We start from the raw sequence: 19,391 nt of genomic DNA on the forward strand, positions 1-19,391 counted from the left end.
ACAGCGCACACCCCTAACCTATATTACGAAACCAGTTCAATCCGGGCTAAAACTTGGCAACTTGGCACATATATCAATCAATTCAATCAAATCAATCACCGATTCTCTCTCTTTTCACCTCCAATTCCATCTTATCACCTTTAAATTCAAACCCATCTCTCCATTTCACGCTTTTCTTTCTTTCTTCACATTTTATTTGCAGATCCGTGTCGTCTTCTGCATCTCTGGGTATTCTTTTTATCTCAAAATCTTTGCTTACATTCCAATTTCGAATCTTTATGGGTTAGGGTTTCTGGGTTTGCCCCAATTCGATTGATAGCCAATCGGGTCGTCAGTTAACCCGGTTTTGAATTAGGGTTTTTCTTTTAAAAGTTTTTTTATTTAGTTTTGTTGGGTAAAGTTTGAATCTTTGGAGTGTTTGGAAACAGTTGATAGCTGAATTGATTGATTCATGAATTGTATTGATTTTTTTTTTGAGACATATACATGAAATTAAAAGAGTGATTATTTTGCAATGTTAATCTGGATATGCGTAGTTTAGTAATATTGTAGACAAGTGTCCTGTATACTTGTTTTTGATTTTAGACTTATTATTATTATTATTATTATTATTATTATTATTATTCTAGTGTTAAGTCATGTTTTCAATCAGTTTTAATATTCTAATCCTGGTTTTTTTACAGTTGATTAAAGAACAAAAAGGAGCTTAAAAGTTGAATTTTTAAGAAAACCGTATCGAAGAACGCAGGCAAATTGACAAGGTTTTATTCTGCATGAAATTTTGAGAGTTTTTCAATGTCAGGGCTGCTTAATAATGTACTACACCTTCCTTAGTGTTAGTTATAAACTTATTGTTTAATTTTGTATTGTCGTGTTATTTAATTGTTAAACGTTTGTTTTCAGTCGTCTTTAAACAGATCATCTTCGAATCTTCAAGATAACATCTCCGCGCAACCGTTTTCTTCATCTTTCACTGCTCAATCCGGTGCACCGTCCCCTGTTTTTCAACACAGTGGTTAGTACATATTACTTATAAATTATTATTATTATGATTATATATCGTCACATATATTGTTTTGTTAGTTTGTTCACATGATAATAATGTTTTATATAGGATCTCTTCAAGGGCTACTTAATATTCATGGTAGCTTTAACGTACCCAACATTTCTAGAAACTCATCAATGTCTAACGTCCCATCAAGTGGCCTTCAACAACCAAGCGGGAATCTTACTAGTGGTCGGTTTTCGTCAAACGTTCCCATTGCTCTTTCGCAGGTACTTTATTATTTGTGCACTTCTTAATAGGCCATTAAATGAGCCAAACGTTCAGTGAACCGTTCGTCAACCGTCTAGTGGGAGACTGTTTATGTTCCTTTATTTAATAAGCCAACGAAGATGAACACATGTCTTGTTTGTTTATTTATGTCTGTGAACGTTCGTCTTTGTTCGTTTATTTTGTAAATGAACAAGCTTGAACAAAAAGCATTGTTCGTTTAGTTACACGAACGAACATGAACATAGTCTCATTTGTTTATTTATTTTCATGAATGTTCCCTTATGTTCGTTTGTTGAAATTTGTTAAAGTTTTTTCGTTTATGTTTGTTAATATAGTTATTTAAATTTTTTAGGCACGTTAAAACTAAGTTTTAATAACTTTTTAGGCCAGAACATTGTTATTCACATTTACATTTAATTGGTTTTAACTCAATTATGCTCGTTTGTTTACGTTCATGAACCGTTCATTTATATTGTTAAGGAACAAACATGTTCATGTTCATTTTCTCCATGAATGAACATGAACAGGAAAACCCTGTTCGTTTAATTGTTCGTGTTCGATCGTTTGTTTAATTAAAGTAAAAACGAATGAACACGAACATGCTCCGTTCGGCGGTTCGTGTTCGTTTGGTTTGTTACAGCACACTTTCCAAAATACTGTTTTCATATATTTTTTTAACTTTTTTTTGTTTGCAATTTCTTATTTTGAAGATATCTCATGGGAACTCACATGGTCACCCGGGGCTAGCAAATAGGGGTGGGCTCGGTGGCATGGGTGTTGGAAACCCAGGGTTTAGTAGTGGGTCAAATCCAGCTGGCGGTTCGATTCCGGGAATTCTTCCCACGTCAGCAGGAATTGGAAACCGTTTAAACACAGGTGGTGTGTCTCCTATTTTGGGGAATTCTGGCCAACGGATTTCCAGCTCAGCAGGGAATATTATTGGTGGCGGTAATGTGGGCAGGAGCTTAAGTACAGGTGGCGGGTTGTCCATACCGGGTCTCTCTTCTCGCTTAAGTTTGAACACTAATAGTGGGCCCGGAAATGTTGGCATGCAGGGGTCTAATAGATTAATGGGTGGTATGCTTCAACAAGGTACAATACAATGTTTTATTATAGTCGTTGAGTCGTTTAGGCGGTGTGCATGAAACCAAAATAACCGACCCGTAACCGAAACAAAATAACGAATTTTAACCAAAAATCAACGGTTTGGCTTTTTTGTTTTTTTTTCCAAAAACCGACTTTCTTTTTCAGCTTTGACTTATAAATTTGTGGGACTAAATACGTCTTTTTTAAAATTATGCAGCTTCGCCACAAGTGATGTCGATGCTAGGAAACTCTTATCTTTCTGGGGGATCACTTTCTCTAAACCATGTTAACTCAATGGGAATGATTAACGATGTTAACAACAATGACGGTTCGCCGTTTGATATTAACGACTTTCCTCAACTTAGTAGTCGGCCTAGTTCTTCTGGTGGGGCCCAGGGACAAATAGGTGAATATAATGTAATTTTATGTTTGTGTCTTGGATTTTTAATGCTATTTATGTTTTTGTATTAAATTAGAAAGTTTCAGGTTCCTTAAGAAAACAAGGGCTCGGTGTTAGTCCCATCGTACAACAAAACCAAGAATTTAGCATCCAGAACGAAGACTTTCCTGCTCTACCGGGATTTAAAGGTTTTGTAATCGTATTTATTACATTCATATTGGTTATTTATGCAACTGTAAAAGAAAAGCAGAAAAATGTTTCTGACTGTTTTCAGGCTGTAAATGAGCCGAGCCCGACCTTGACTAGGCTCAAGTTCGAGCTTGGCTCGTTTTGAACCCTATTTTTGAAGCTCAAACTCGAATCGGCTCATGAGTAGTTTTTCAAGCTCGAGTTCAGCTTGCTTATTATTTACTATTTAATTTATATACATTTATAATATTTATACATATATTTTAATTATACTCTTCATATATAACATCTTATATATTATCTAGTTACTTCATCATAGTTTAATACATAATAATTATTATATATATATATATATATATATATATTTAATATATTATATTAGAAGTATATAAATAGTAGGCTTGTTTAGGCTTGCGAACCAGCTTGAGTTCGATAAGTGAAGTTTGGGCTCGGTTTGTTTCTTATTTGTTAATTAGGTTTTATATACATTTTTATTTTTTTATACATATTTTGATTCTAATTTGTATTAGTTATTTTTATCATAATACATGTTAGTTATTTTTATCATAATTTTATACATAATAAATTTTTTATACAAATATACGTTTTATATATGAAATATATTTATATAAATAATAGGCTCATTCAGGCTCGAGAAGTGACGCTTGAGCTCGTTTAAGCTTGGCTTGATTCAATATCTTAGCCAGCCGATCTTGAGTGGCTCACAATCAGCTTGGTTTGTTTTTACTCTTACGACTATCCCACATTGTTAACCATCTTTTTTTATATATTTTGTACAGGTGGAAACAATGCTGATTTTGGAATGGATTTGCATCCGAAGGAACAACTTCATGACAATAACGTTTCAATGATGCAATCTCCACAATTTTCCGTGAGTTACAACTATTCTCACAAGGGTTTTTCGTCTTTTTAACTCCACATCTTAATCTCAACGGTTAATTAAACGCAGATGGGAAGATCTTCAGGGTTCAATTTGGGAGCAACGTTTTCATCTCATCGACCACATCAGCAAAGCAGTAATCTAGATATGTTTCAAGGGTCACACTCGTCATTTCACTCACAGGTAATATTAATTTAAATTAATCAAATTACTTTTTTGTATGCTGATAAGTAATAATAATAATTTTATATTTTTTGAGTTTGTTTTTAGGCAAGTGGGCCGCCACCAGGTGTCGGTTCAAGACCTCTAAATTCTCAAATTTCTGGAATCGGTTCATTTGATCAACTAATCCAACATTATCCATCACAACCGAACCAATCACAATCACAATCACAATTCCGCCTGCAACAGCTATCGGGTGCGGGTCAATCGTATAGGGATCAGGGTGTAAAGTCAATGCACACTGGTCAAAGTCAAACTGCTCAAGACAGATTCGGTTTGCTCGGTTTATTAAGTGTAATCAGAATGAGTGACCCTGATCTAACATCAATCGCACTCGGGATCGATTTAACGACTCTCGGATTAAACTTAAATTCAGCTGAAAATCTTTATAGGACATTTGGTTCTCCGTGGTCAGATGAACCGGTTAAAGGTGACCCGGATTTTACGGTCCCACAATGTTATTATTCTAAACAACCGCCTGCTTTAAATGTGAGCGGTTTTTTTTGTTGTTCGTGATCATTTTAATATTAATAATGATTTATTTTGTTTGGTTTAATTAATATTTTTTGCGATTGTTGCAGCAACGATATTTTTCGAAGTTTCAGTTGAACACGTTGTTCTACATCTTTTACAGGTAGAGTTATATTTTGGTGCCTTTCTTTGTCTTTAAAAGATGTGGATTTTATATTTTTTAAGTGCCTATTTTTGTCTAAAAGTACACTATTTTTCAAGTGTCTTTTTTTTTTGTCTAAAAAATGTAGATCTTATATTTGTATCTGCCTTTTTTTGTCTAAAAGGTGTAGATTTTATATTCTTTTAAGTGTCTATTATAGTCTAAAAAAGTACACTATATTTTTCAAGTGTCTTTTTTTTGTCTAAAAAATGTAGATTTTATATTTGTAGCTGCCTTTTTTTTGTCTAAAAGGTGTAGATTTTATATTTGTAGCTGCCTTTTTTTGTCTAAAAGGTGTAGATTTTATATTTTTAAGTGTCTATTATAGTCTAAAAAAGTACACTATTTTTCAAGTGCCTTTTTTTTGTCTAAAATATGTTGATTTTATATTTGTAGCTGCCTTTTTTTGTCTAAAAGATGTAGATTTTGTATTTTTAAGTGCCTATTTTTGTCTAAAAGTACACTATATTTTCAAGTGTCTTTTTTTTTGTCTAAAAAATGTAAATTTTATATTTGTAGTTGCCTTTTTTTTGTCTAAAAAATGTAGATTTTATATTTTCGTCTAAAAGATTAAGATTTTGTATTTTTGAGTGCTTTTTTTTCTGTTTTTCTGTAACAGTTTATTTAGCTAGCAAATATTAATAGTTTTATTATACATGCAGTATGCCTAAAGATGAAGCACAATTGTATGCTGCCAATGAACTGTAAGTTACATCCCATTGCATTTATTAGTTGTTTCTGTTCAGAACTTAATAAATAACAATTTTTGTTTGCTGCAGGTATAACAGAGGCTGGTTTTATCACCGAGAGCACCGATTATGGTTTATGAGGCCACCAAACATGGAGCCCCTCGTGAAGACAAATACATATGAGAGAGGATCTTATGTTTGCTTTGACCCAAACACATGGGAAACGATACGCAAGGTTTGAGTTTTTGACGCTTTATGTTAATCCATTTCTATATCATTTTTTGTCCGTTTTTCAATGGCGCATGCACCGATTCTTGAAATCCCAACATAACAATTTAAGTTTGAAATCTTTGTGCAGGATAACTTTGTTGTGTACTATGAGATGTTGGATAAGAGACCAACATTACCTCAACATTGACAAGTTTTACATGTAAAGGCTTTTCTTGTACCTCAGCAAGTATGCTTATAGTCAGGTTGTGTTTCTAGATTTAGGTTTGATTGTGAAATATGATATTTATTCAGTTTACATAGTCATCATCAGGAACATGCTCTAGCTTCTTACAAAAAATAGTGTTCAGGAATGTTTCGATTTTCTAAATACATTTTTTTTTCAGTTTTCGTTGTCGGTGGATTCTGCTGGTATTTTGAAATGAAACCAGTTTTGTTGTTGGATTTTTAGTATTTGATTTATGTTAATTAATATTGTAAGAACTGAGAAAAAATTGTTAGAAATAGAGTGAACAAGTGATTGCGTATAAGAATAAAATCGATTTTGGCATTAATTCAATTTTTTTAATATTTTTTAATTTTTTTAAAGAAATTAAAAAGCAACCTTGAATTATGTTCAATATCTTAAAATTGGATTTTAGATATGTTTGCTATATCTACCGCGGTTTCTTAACAAACGAGTCAAAACTTGCTTTAACTCACGCTCGAGCTCTGAGTTAACCGAACCAACTCAGCTCATTTATCTTTGCAGATTAAAATTTGAGCTTGAGCTCAGCTTGCAAAAGGCTCAGTGAAATAAATCGCATCAGAATGAATAAGCTTATCCTGTATCAAGCTTGGCTCGTTTCCAAACCAAGCAAACTTGGCTTGTTTTCAAAGGAGCCGGTTTCAAGTGAACTTATTTAAAAAAAAAAGAAAATTATAAAATTAATCTGATCCAAGCTCATGTTGCTAAACCAACAACCCAAACAAACTACAAAAGCCTGAGCATCCAGGCCGTAGTTTTACCTATTTTGCAAGCATCCATGAGTAACACAACACCATCAGATATTTCTACATGATTTACCTATTTCTTTCTAAATCATCTATAAAAACCAAGATAAACTTGGATGTTGAAATGAGCCAAAAACATATATGAAGGAATGGAAGAACCTATTGAGACACTAGGCCTTTCAATGCCGGCATCATCCTTTCCAGATACTCCTTTTTGGTTAAACTTCTGTCGGATGTACAATCCTCTTCCTAACAACAAAAAACAATTAAATTCCAATATTAGCAAAGAGTAACTTTAACCAACAAAATACATAACGACGACTTACATCGCCTGTCGATGTTGAAATTAGTGTCAAAAGTGTCACGGTTGCAGCATGGTAATCTTCTAGGGTTTTGTATGCTGACTCATCTAGTTTATCCTGAGATATTAACAGATTTACGTCAAATGGATCTTTTTGAGAAAAGTATCAATTTCGTTTGTCAGTGTCGGTAATCATCATCATCATCATCATCATCATCATCGTACTCAGTATATCCCACCAATAGCAAAGCTATGGTAGGGTCTGAGGAGGGTAAGATGTAGACAGCCTTACCTCTACCCCATAAGGATAGAGAGGCTGCTTCCGGTGAGACCCTCGGCTCGAAACGATAATATTATACCTTTAATTTATAAAGAATGAGATATAAATTATACCTTTAATTTAGATATTGCAACAGATATAAATTATACCTTTAATCATCATCATCATCAGTGTCGGTAATGTAAAACGATAATATTATACCTTTAATTTAGATATTGCAACAGAAATAGCCCTCCCAGGTGCTTGAAGCGCTCTTCCATAAAACTATCGTCCAACAATAACGAAATGATTATCATAAATAAAGATCTATAAAGAATGAGATATAAATTTTATGAACCTGTATATAAAGTAGAGAGACAACTTTAGGCAGAATGGTGACGGGATCGGTTTCAGCAGAAACTTGAGCAGACAAATCCTGAAAATAGTTTCAAACACGTGTCATGTAACATCAAGATATTAAAACTCGACTTTTTCAACCGTAAAAAGGTTCAAGAAAGATATACCTTGCGATACGAATGGAGGAGAGTTCTTTCCAATTTCTTGTCAAGCTTTTTCACGGTTAACCCACTGCAAATACATAAACATTACCAAATAAATTAAAATATCCTTTTAATAATTCAATAATATAGAAAACTAAGAAACACCAAAAGATAGACTAAGATTTAAACATCATTCCTACCACTCATCAGCAAATGCTTTTAGCGCTGTCATATATGCTTCAACACGCTGTCACGTAAAATATTAAAGAATAAATACTTTTAATATTTTATTTTCAATATAATTCAAAAGTTTCACTAGTTAAGGACTAACCTTCCCTTCCAAAGCTTCAACAACTACATTACCCTTTACAGATAAAGGTCCCTCGAGTTTCTTTACCTACAAACAAAACACCAAAATTGATTAAAAACAAAAAAAACAAAAAATCAATCGTTCGAAAGCCAATAAAATACGATAAAAAACTCATACCAGAGCAATTCGATCCCCAGAGTTAACTGAAATAGATTCTGTATTGTCGAAGTCTTGAACATCAATACCATTTTTCAACTTATTGAGAAGATCCTGATTTTATTGCCATAAAATGATGCAAGTTTTCTTAAATCAAGAAATCAAAAAATAATATAATTTAGATTCAAAGATTTGGTTGTCTTACCAAATTTGATAAAAGCATGTCTACCATAGGAGCAGCTGTAGTTTTTAGTACACGTCGGTGCAAAAGAGCCTGCGTAGCATCAACGTGAGGTTTAAGGAGACGTTCTCTCGATAACAAACATAGAGTTAAAGGTTTAAGGTTACCGAGGTTGTTGGGTTGTCATCAAACAAGTCCAAACCCTTTTCATATAGCTGAATATTCAGTGAAGACTGCAATAAAGAGATATAAGAGAAACATTAGAATATATATAGAATACTAATTGCCTTAACATAAAATTATTTAATTAATACCTCATCAAGTTTCTTTTGCAAATTATCGAGTACACGTTTAATTTTCTGCGTGTTATCTGTAAACGCAGCCTTTTTTCTCTCGTTCCATGCGTTAACCAGCATGGGTCTTAAATGATTAGCTAAAGGTACAAGAACCGTCTCCGGGTCAACGCCTACAATATCATATAGTTTGTCACAAGTTTTTTTTATATAAATCAAAAAGAAAATTAATAAAGCAATAATGAAGTAATGAACTCACCTTGATCTTCAAAGTCTGGAACAAGTTCAGTTAACTTTTGACATAATTCTTCTTCTGAAAAAATAGCAGGACTTTCTTCTTTGACTTTATTTGACTTCGGTTCAGGCCCGGTTGATGCAGATGTACCCTTGTTTTTTCTTTGGTTTTTCTTTGATTTAGCAGGAACAGGTTCTTGAATTTCTGAACTATTATCAGCTGTCTTCGTATTTGTGTTCGATTTCCCTTTTTTTTTCTTTGATCCTTTATCTGTTGTTTGTTTGGTGGACCCCGTTTCACTACTCGTGTAATTGAAATCAGGAGAGCTACTTGTTTCTTGACCTGGTTTAGCAGCTTTGGTGGCATGTAATTCATCAATAAGCCCAGCGAAATTAATGGCGTCCAAATCTTTTTCCATACGCTCATACAGATCCTGCAAAACAACATATAGAATATTTTAACTTTTGAACACGAAATTACCAGGGTTTGGGTTTCGTAAAAATGGGTTCGGGTCAACCAGGCGGGTTTGTGAGTTGATCCGGTAACCCATTTATTATTATATTGTAAATTTTAATAAAATGTGTTTTATGTATAAATTAAATTAGTTGGGTATTTTACACCTAAATTTAAAACTAAAAAAAATTGACATAATATTTTATAAGTAAAATGTGTTTGCTTTATATAAACTCTTATTTATTTGTTGTAAATATGTATATTTAAAGTACCAACAGGTTAAAAAAATTTGGGTCAAATAGACTGTAGTCGGGTCAACATGCAAATATGTGTGTCGTGTTCAGGTTTACGTGCCTGACACGAATTTTGGGGCCGTGCACTATCTCGTGAACACGACCCGTTTAAGACCCTTGTATTATAGGATTGTACCTTGACAAAAGTGGCGCTGAAAACATATGAATCACCTAAAATGAGTGCTTTATTAACCTGAAAAGAAACATAATAACTACTAATTAAGTAAATCTTATTGATTCCATCAGCCTTGTAAGCATAAGTTGAAAATTTTCATTATAACTACCTTCAGTGCGGTCCGTATGGATGGACAAAGAGACAACAATTTATGTGCATCCTGGGAAGCAAAGGATGCTGGCAAAACAGAAAGCGAATCAATCCTGCAGGAATACGAGTTCAGTTAATAATATGCCTATATATATATTTTGAAGAGTAAAGTTAAAATACAAAGGAAAAAAATTAAAAAGGGAAAATATAAATAAATTAAAATGAGAACAAAGACAAAAATGAGAAGTGTGAGAATGATTTGGGACCACACAAAAAACTCCAAAATAATAAATTAAAAAAATATAATAAAAAAATCATAACTCAAAATATAAATATAAAAGGAAAAAAATTAAAAAACTAAAATGTTTCCGCCATCATTCCCGTTCAAAAAAAATATATATAAAAAAATTAACGAAAAGACACAATGCCGAGAACAAAGACACAATGACGAAAATGAACAAAAGACACAATTATAACTAGAAAAAGACAAACTAGATCACAAAATATAACACAATGCCGAACAAAATATAGCACAATGTTGAGTAATATAACACAATATAAAGAAAAAGACACAATCAATGACGAAAATAAACACAAAACACAATGATAAACAAAAAGACACGACGACTTTTTTCACTTACCATTGTGTTTTTTTTAATGAGAACGAGAAAGACGGTGGAAACAGTTTTGTGTTTTTACTTTTTTTGTTTTTTTTTTAAATTTTGATTTATGATTTTTTTTTATTTATATATTGAGGGGTTTTTTTTGTGTGGCTACAAATCCTTCTCATCCTTCTCATTTTTGTTCCCCTATTTTGAAAAGATAGATGTTTTAGAAGATCCCTTACCAACTACCACGTTCTATGGCATCCTCAACCGCAGCATCCAACATGTCAACAGTCGATGAGTGAACAAACAAAGTTTCCAAAGGTATACCCTCAGGATATCTGGACTATATTCACATACGTGAATAACATCCGTGATTAGATTAATATTACAAAAAAGCTTCCTTTAATCCTATAAAGTTAAGTTCATACACATTACCTGCAGAAACTGAACGGGTTGTGTAATCCCAAGTTTATGCAAAGCTTCATAGCTGACAACAGAGTTCTGTACCACACACACACAATATTATTTAGGTGACAATCAATCAATCATACCCAGTAAAATCCCACCGACAGCAGAGCTATAGGTAGGGTCTGGGGAGGGTGGGATGTAGGCACACCGTACCTCTATCCAAAAGAATAAAGAGGTGGCTTCCAGAGAGACCCTCGGCTCTAAGAACATGTGTATGAAGCAAAAAAGGAAATCAAAGTTTAACAGTTATATAAAAAACTACTACTAATTATAATAATATTAATAAAAAGGTCACAGTTTAACCGCAATATAAAAGCTAATAATAATAATAATAAAGTATGTAGGGAAATACCATTATGGTATGTGACCTAAATAAGTTAAGTCTAAGCCCTAAGGTATTCAATTCTCTCTAAAAATCCTTAACTTTAATTCTACTTCTTCACGAATTCCTATCCTCAACCATGTCCTCGGAGAGGTTTAGGTCTATCAAATCATGCCTAATCCTCTCATCCCAAGTCAATTTCGGTCGTCCTCTACCCCTCCTCCCCTCTATAGTAATGTTTTCTACGGATCTAACAGGAATCGTCGTCTGTCTTCTCTTTACATGTCCAAACCATCTCAATCTCCACTCTCTTATCTTGTCTGCTATGTTCGCCACCCCTAATCTCTCGCGAAGCACAACGTTTCTTATTCTGTCTAGCCTTGTGTGCCCACACATCCAACGTAGCATTCTCATTTCTGCTACCTCCATCTTCCGCACTTGTGCCTTCTTGATGGCCCAACAATCTGTTCCATATAGCATTGCAGGTCTAACTGCCACCCTATAGAATTTTCCCTTCAGATTAGTCGGGAAACTCTTGTCGCATAATATACCTGTGGCTGCTTTCCATCTACACCATCCTACCTGAACTCGGTGGGTCACATCACTGTCTAATTCCCCATCGCTCTGTACAAATGATCCTAAATACTTGAACTTCGTTACCTGCGGGACCACCTGCCCTTCAATTGCGATGTGTGCGTCTTCACTGTCGTTTATCTCACCAAAATCACAGTGTAGGTACTCCGTCTTAGATCGGCTAATCTTTAAACCTTTTGTCTCTAAGGTTGTTCGCCACTCCTCAAGCCTCATGTTTAGATCTTGTTTTTTCTCAGCAAGTAACACAATATCGTCTGCGAACATCATGCACCACGGGAGAGTCCCCTGAATCGACTTTGACAACTCATCCAAGACTACTGCAAAAAGAAACGGGCTCAACGCTGACCCCTGGTGAAGACCTACCTCTACAGGAAAGAAATCAGTATCCCCCACTGGCGCACGGACACTTGTTTCACTCCTGGTATACATATCCATAATTATCTCTATGTATTTCCTGGGCACTCTTCTACCCTCCAAGCACTCCCAGAGCACCTGTCGTGGCACACTGTCGTAGGCCTTTTCTAGGTCAATAAACACCATATGTAGATCACGCTTCTTCTCCCTATACTTTTCCATTAATCTTCTTATAAGGTGTATTGCCTCTGTGGTGGAACGCCCCGGCATGAAGCCAAATTGGTTGACCGTAACCTGAGTTTCTCGTCTAAGTCTAACCTCAATCACTCTTTCCCATAGCTTCATAGTATGACTTAGTAGTTTGATTCCTGGGTAGTTACCACAACATTGGGCGTCTCCTTTGTTCTTATAGATAGGAACTACAACGCTGCTCCTCCACTGGTCTGGCATCTTACCTGATTTGAGAATACTATTGAACAGAGTAGTTAACCACATGACTCCTTCCTCCCCCAGACACTTCCACACCTCGATGGGTATGTTGTCTGGGCCAACCGCCTTAGACCTTCCCATCCTCCTAAGTGCGTCCTTCACCTCTTCTCGTGTGATCCGTCGGCAGTAGCAGTTATTCGATTGTTGTCGATGAAAGTTTGTGTTGTCATGTTCTTCTTGGTAAGCTCTCCCATTGTTAAAAAGATTGTGGAAGTTTGTGTTGTCATGTTTGTGTTGTCATGTTCTTCTTGGTAAGCTCTCCCATTGTTAAAAAGATTGTGTGGAATTATTTAGGTGACAATAAACTTATCAAATGGTATATGATAGAATTATTAACTATGACTACATACTTGTGAAAAGAAAGAATCCACACAATCCCTTTGAGAAATGGCAAACACCTACACAATGAATTCACTTTATCAGATCACCAACTAACGATTATAAACGAAAATGATTAGTCACTTACACCAGGCGTTCAATGAACTCCAGCACGAACCGATCCAAGAACTAGCCCTTCTTTCACCAATCCATTAAACATCGATTGGAAAAACGATCCTTCAACAGCAACACCACTTGCACCATCCATTTCTTGCAGTAGTAACTGCAATGAGCTCCACAATGCTGATAAGTTCATAGGAACAGTAATGCCTCTAGCAGCCCCACGAACCATTGCATTAACACGTGCAACGTATGCTGGTGTGTACAGTTGTCCACCTTCAAGTCTGCCTTTTATCTACATGCCACACACCATTATAGATACTCATCAGGTGAATTAGACCAGTTAAACATATTTAGGCGTGTAAACGAACCAAACATTTAACAACTGTTCGTGAGTGAACTGTTCGGCAAGAAGCTCGTTTCTTTAATAAACGAACGAACATGAACTAAATTATTTGTTTGTTTAGTTAAACGAACGAACATGAATACATGTTTTGATCCTTCATTTATGTTTCTTTATTTACGTTTAGTCTATGTTTGTTCGTTTAAATTTTAGTAAATACATAAGTAGTTATATTTATATAAATTTAGTAAATGAACAGAAATTATTTGTGTCAATTATATGTTCGTGTTCGGTTAAAGTTAAAAGTGTTAACATGAATGAACACGAACATGCCCCTTTTAATGTTCGTTCGGTTCGTTTACACGCCTACACATATTATTATAAGTAAAATTTTCACTTGACGAAACTATTAGTTCGTTTACATGTCCCAAATTACTAATAATAATCTAATGATAAACACATAGATTGTCTTTGCATTACCAGAGATCCAAGTCGAGGCTCCAACACCGTCACAAGCAACTCCGACCCAACTTGATACTGTGCCGCAATTTCCGCAAGCGCAATCTGACTACATTCCTGAAGCCGATCATTCACCTCCTCACAAACACTATCTCAATACCAATCCGACACAACTTCCCCATTAACCAACATCAACATCGGATCATTCGCCACCACAGCCTGCGCTTGTTTCTCCACATGGTACAAATCAACACCAACACTATCCGCAAGATCAATCAACGATACACGCCCTAGTTTCCTAATCTCCGAAACAATCTCAACCCGCAATTGATCCTAATTATTATTACAAGAAATTAAAACAATTAAGTCAAAATTACACAAAAAGAACATTGACCCAGTTGATATTTACATCAATTAATGAAACACGTGCTAATTTATTAATCTCGGAAACAATGCTGACCCGCAAGTGATCATACAAGAAATTAAAACAATTAAGTCAAAATTACACAAAAAGAACAGTGACCCAGTTGATATTTACATCAGTTAACGAAACACGCGCTAATTTCTTAATCTCGGAAACAATGTCGACCTGCAATTGATCCTAATTATTACAAGAAATTAAAACAATTAAGTCAAAATTACACAAAAAGAACATTGACCCAGTTGATATTTACATCAGTTAACGAAACACGCGCTAATTTATTAATCTCGGAAACAATGTCGACCCGCAATTGATCCTAATTATTACAAGAAATTAAATCAATTAAGTCAAAATTACACAAAAAGAATATTGACCCAGTTGATTATTTACATCAATCAACGAGAAACGCCCTAACTTCTTAATCCCGAAACAATCTCAACCCGCAATTGATCCTAATTATTACAAGAAATTGAAACAATTAGATCAAAATTACACAAAAAGAAGTTTGACGCATTTCAACCCGCAATTGATCCTAATTATTATCACAAGTAATTGAAACAATTAGATCAAAATTACACAAAAAAAACTTTGACCCATTTCAACCCGCAATTGATCCTAATTATTATCACAAGAAATTAAAACAATTAAGTCAAAATTAAGCAAAAAGAACATTGACCCAGTTGATTATTTACATCAATCAACGAACAAGCCCAAATTTCTTGATATCGGAAACAATGTCAAGCAACCCGTAATTGATCCTAATTATTATTACAAGAAATGGAAACAATTAAGTCAAAATTGGAGAAAATGAAGTTTGACCAAGTCGAATTAGGTTACTGGAGTGATGTATTCTTTGCCGGAAACGGTGTGAAGGAGATCAAAATCGATGATTTGAAGGTGTTGAAGCTTTTGAACCAATTCGACGACGTTTCGTTCGGATAATCGGATGCTGGATTTTGCTTGTTGGGCGGATTCGAATTGGCGTTGGAGTTCCAGTAGTTCTTCATCCATCGTTACTGATTGATTCGATGACTTCGAAGTTGTGTTCTAAGTGGTGGTTTTGTGGTGAGGGTTTATATGTTTTGAGAAAAAGATGGAGGATTGGAATCTTTGAGCACAGGGGTGATCATCGGTTACGAATGTAGATTCGGGTCGGGTCGGGTCGGGTCGGGTCGGGTCGGGTCGGGTAGGTCAGGGTTTAGTTTTCGATGGATTTGGGTCTAACGTCGGTATGATAGACTAACGCTTAGCAATCTTGGATTTAAAGCATAACGACGCATAATTTTAGGTCTGTAAATGAACTGAATGTTCGGTGGAAAGTTCATTTATGTTCGCTTATTATGTTAGTTTGTGTTCATTTAAGTGTGTTAGTTTATGTTTGTGTTTGTTTACGTTTGTTCTTGTATGTTCGTTTATCTTTATTCAATTATGTTTGTAAATTGTTCGTTTATGTTCGCTTATTTATGTTTGTGTTTTTTTTATGTATACATGTGATTCAATATGCAAAGTGCAAAGGCTCTACTGATACAAAAAGTTTGGATAGAGAAATTAGGGGGTGTTTCGTTGATTGATCTGAATAAAAATGATGTTTTACATGCTTACTATGGTAGTTAATCAAAGTGATTTCTTTTAATAGTCGATCTGGAACTTGTTTTTGATGACGAATGATCAAAAGTTTTGAATACATGTAGTTAGAATTAAAGTGCAATGTCATGGATGTAACTAGTTAACATCAAATGCTAAGATTTAAATATGAATCATGAAAAACATCTAGAAAATGGACGGGTCTCTTTACAAATCGGCCTTTGAAGCTTCAAATGCATATGAACATAGATGTTGATGATCCATGAAGGACAATAAAGAGAAAAGTATGATAATTTTTAAAGAAACTAACAACTTATGTGGTTTGGGAAGCTCAAATGATCAAGGTTTCGTCCAAAATGAATACAATTGATGTCTAAGGAGATTGGCGAAAGAATCACAGTATATGGAGTTGTGTAGTTATCTCTAACTTGATGAAAATTAAGGGATATCATAACTACTACATTTTTGGCGTAATCGTGGAGTGAAGGCTATTTGGAGGTCGAAATCTCCATGAAATCAGTGAGACTAGTTGGATTTTTTATGGAAGAGGTAAAGGATCATTCTAGGGAAAAAATTAGGACGATTTGGTATAAAATTGAGAGGGATATAGCCGAGTAAAGTGGTGGGTAGTTTTCTAGTAGAAAATAGGATAGATGAAGGTTGTGGGGTGGAGGGTGTTGGTGACGTGGTGGCGTAAGGTAGTGTAAGGTGGTGTTGCTTAATAAGGCTAAGGGGTTATTTAACACAATTTTCCTCATTCTCCATCATTCTCTATTTTCTATTTTTGGTTTATTTAACACAATTTTTATATTTAAAAAACATCTTTAAAACTACCAATTACATTTTCTTTCTTTCTTTTTGTTTAATACAATTTAAATTGTTATAAAAAAATAAAACTTAATACTAGTATTTATAAAATAAAAACTTAAAAATCAATATTTAACAACGTATGACGTAGTAGCTGGGTCCGAGGGCAACGCCACCTTGATGGGGATACGGGGGCAACGCTCCTAGTAGCCGGGTCCAAGGGACAGAGTCCCTGGTTGGGGTCAAGCCGAATCGAAACCAGAGCTGTTCACAAACCGACCAAACCTAGGCTTGCTCATACCTGGTTTGGTTTGAAAGTGAGTGATGATCGGGTATATTTCCTATAATTTAATGTATTAAATGTTTAGTTTTATTGATTCTATAGTGTGAACTGTGGTACTTCAAGCGTGTTTTTTTTCAGGTTGTTGAATGTTGATTGTGCTTATTGAGGCTATATACGAGCTTCAATTGATGTTTCGAGATGAGTGGAAGTGACCGACACGCGTTCTAAGTCATAAACAAGTCAAATGAGCAAAATTCCCTGGTAAGGAGCCCCGTCGCACGACACGATGGGTGAACTTAGCTCCTTCGCGCTACGTGAAGGAGAAACATCTCAAACCTGACTATTTTGACCTTCGCGTTACGTGAAGGACGAGCCCATATGGTTTTCGCGCTACGCGAAGGTACTTAATGACGGGAAAATTAACCTAATTGTTATAAAACCACTTATCAGCCTCCATTCGACACATTCTTCATTTATAGACCCTTGACGACCTATGAGGCGATTTTGCATCATCTCAGAGCCATCCATGCTTTCCGTTCAACACCTAATCGAGCTGATCATCATGAAGAGGTTGTGACACTCGTCAATTTCAGGTTAACTCCGTTAACTCAAACTCCGTCAATTCAAACTTAAGATCACTGGATCTATAACGCACATCTCATTACATTTAAACTAAGGGTTTAAATGACGCTTGACAACTACTACATGTGTAGTCTTTCGGGAATTGCACCGAAACGCAAACGAGTTGACGCAAACTATTGGTGAACAAATGACGAACATCGAAACATCAAATACGTGATAACCATATGTTAACATATGTGTTACTTGATTATATTATGTGTGATGTTAAACAAGAAACAAGAACTAAGTTAATTATACTAGAAAGTCAGCAAACTAGAAGTTGAGGGACCTAGATGTAACATGTTATTATAAATAATAATATTAATCTAAACCCTAACCCTCCCTCTCTCTCCTCCCAAACCCGATGGCCAGCCCCCCCCCCTCCCCTCTCCTTGCGATCGGCAGCCATACACCACCACCATGCCACCCTTGTTTGATCTTGGTTTTCACAATTGAAGCATCATGTATGTGGTGTGTAATTGATGTGCATGGATAGTGATTATGGTGTCTAGAATGTCATATGAACGGATTGTGATCTATAGATGGTTAATATGTTGAGTTTGGATGCAAAGTATTTCTGGACAGATTGTGTTGTTGATGTTCAATTGACTGTAACGGGGTGTGAATGTGAGAATTGGTCGAGATTATTAATACCACAGGGTGCTATGTTGAGTCTAGTTTCTATAAAGTCCAAGTTTGTAATTTTTGGACGAGTAAAAGATAATCTTTATGATTTTACAAAACTGATGTGCAAATCTGAGTTGTGAGACCTGCTGTTAAGTTGTTTTGTAATTAGCATATCTCATGAACTACAAGACTAAATGGGTTGGTTCCACTTCTGAAAGTTAACTTATTGAGTTAAGAACCTAACCCAATTGGTCTTGCATTAATTGGATTTTTCATTTAACGGGAATTTCAAATAACATTCTGTTACGCATGAATTTGATTGTTGTGAGTTTGCTGTAATGTTTTGATTATTGTGAGAAATCTATGTGGAATAAAAATATAATAAAATATGTTCTGGAAACCTAACACATGTGTGCTTTTGTGACGATTTTTGGTGAATTAATTGAGATACTATGATCTATTGAATAGGGTAGTCTTTCAAGTAGAATTCTGTCGTGATGAAACTAGTTGCTGAACTTTGTGAAAATACATGAAACGTGCTGTTACTGGATAATTGTTATGTTTTGACCAAATTGCCCTTGCGGGGAATATTTGCTAAATATGTACACTATTAATACTTGACACATAGATAGTTGTTCACAGCATGTAACGTATCACAAATGTGCTTGTTAAGTCACACACGAGTCACAAACGAAACACGAAACGTATTTTGTGCATAGGTATTATGTGCCGAGTCTAGAGACTCGATAATAGTTCCGACTCTTAGAAAAATCTCCTTGTTGTTATAGAACGCTAGTGAGAGTTTTCTGCGACGCGCATCACTTGGGTGACTTGTTTTTGGGAATTCTTCGCAAACAGTGAGTTTCACTTTCCCCTTTTAAACTCTTTAAACGCTTTTCACTTGGGGGAGATAACATACTCCGAAAACGCTTTTAGATTTTGTTATGAAATTATATATCACTTGTAAAGGCTAAGTGGCAAACGAAACAACTGAAGTCCTACACATCGAACCGTTTAATATTGGATAATAGCGAGTCACTGTTGAGTAGTACTACTGGGTTTGACAAACT

The 19,391-nt window shown here is 35.0% G+C and overlaps 1 protein-coding gene, 1 non-coding gene and 1 pseudogene across 3 annotated transcripts; 1 reads left to right on the forward strand and 2 right to left on the reverse strand.

Moving 5' to 3' along the window:
- The first annotated feature begins 80 nt into the window (after window positions 1–80).
- Window positions 81–6,034, forward strand: LOC143557983 (putative NOT transcription complex subunit VIP2). The gene is made up of 14 exons (XM_077046920.1): window positions 81–228; window positions 684–816; window positions 904–1,015; window positions 1,115–1,275; window positions 1,987–2,368; window positions 2,580–2,768; window positions 2,849–2,950; window positions 3,752–3,843; window positions 3,922–4,035; window positions 4,123–4,563; window positions 4,656–4,708; window positions 5,410–5,451; window positions 5,527–5,671; window positions 5,795–6,034. The coding sequence occupies exons 2-14, from the start codon at window positions 796–798 to the stop codon at window positions 5,852–5,854; spliced, it is 1,914 nt and encodes a 637-aa protein (XP_076903035.1). The 5' UTR covers window positions 81–228; window positions 684–795; the 3' UTR covers window positions 5,855–6,034.
- On the reverse strand, window positions 932–1,015 carry LOC143557991 (small nucleolar RNA snoR35). The gene has a single exon (XR_013139655.1). It is a non-coding gene; the product is annotated as a small nucleolar RNA snoR35 (small nucleolar RNA).
- Window positions 6,035–6,634: 600 nt separating the features above from the next.
- Window positions 6,635–15,554, reverse strand: LOC143557984 (E3 UFM1-protein ligase 1 homolog; annotated as a pseudogene). Its single transcript, XR_013139654.1, has 20 exons — window positions 15,237–15,554; window positions 14,000–14,311; window positions 13,205–13,471; window positions 13,089–13,136; window positions 10,947–11,012; window positions 10,751–10,854; window positions 9,923–10,016; window positions 9,775–9,831; window positions 8,917–9,325; window positions 8,679–8,830; window positions 8,532–8,597; window positions 8,389–8,457; window positions 8,205–8,297; window positions 8,049–8,114; window positions 7,918–7,964; window positions 7,742–7,805; window positions 7,576–7,653; window positions 7,440–7,502; window positions 6,984–7,076; window positions 6,635–6,906 (listed from the first exon to the last, which is right to left on the reverse strand). The product of XR_013139654.1 is annotated as an E3 UFM1-protein ligase 1 homolog (transcript).
- Between the last annotated feature and the right edge of the window lie 3,837 nt (window positions 15,555–19,391).

This window comes from Bidens hawaiensis, unplaced genomic scaffold, assembly GCF_021521415.1.
Source record: "Bidens hawaiensis isolate Kalapana, Puna unplaced genomic scaffold, B.hawaiensis_p1.1 tig00019312_1, whole genome shotgun sequence".
NCBI lineage: Eukaryota > Viridiplantae > Streptophyta > Magnoliopsida > Asterales > Asteraceae > Bidens > Bidens hawaiensis.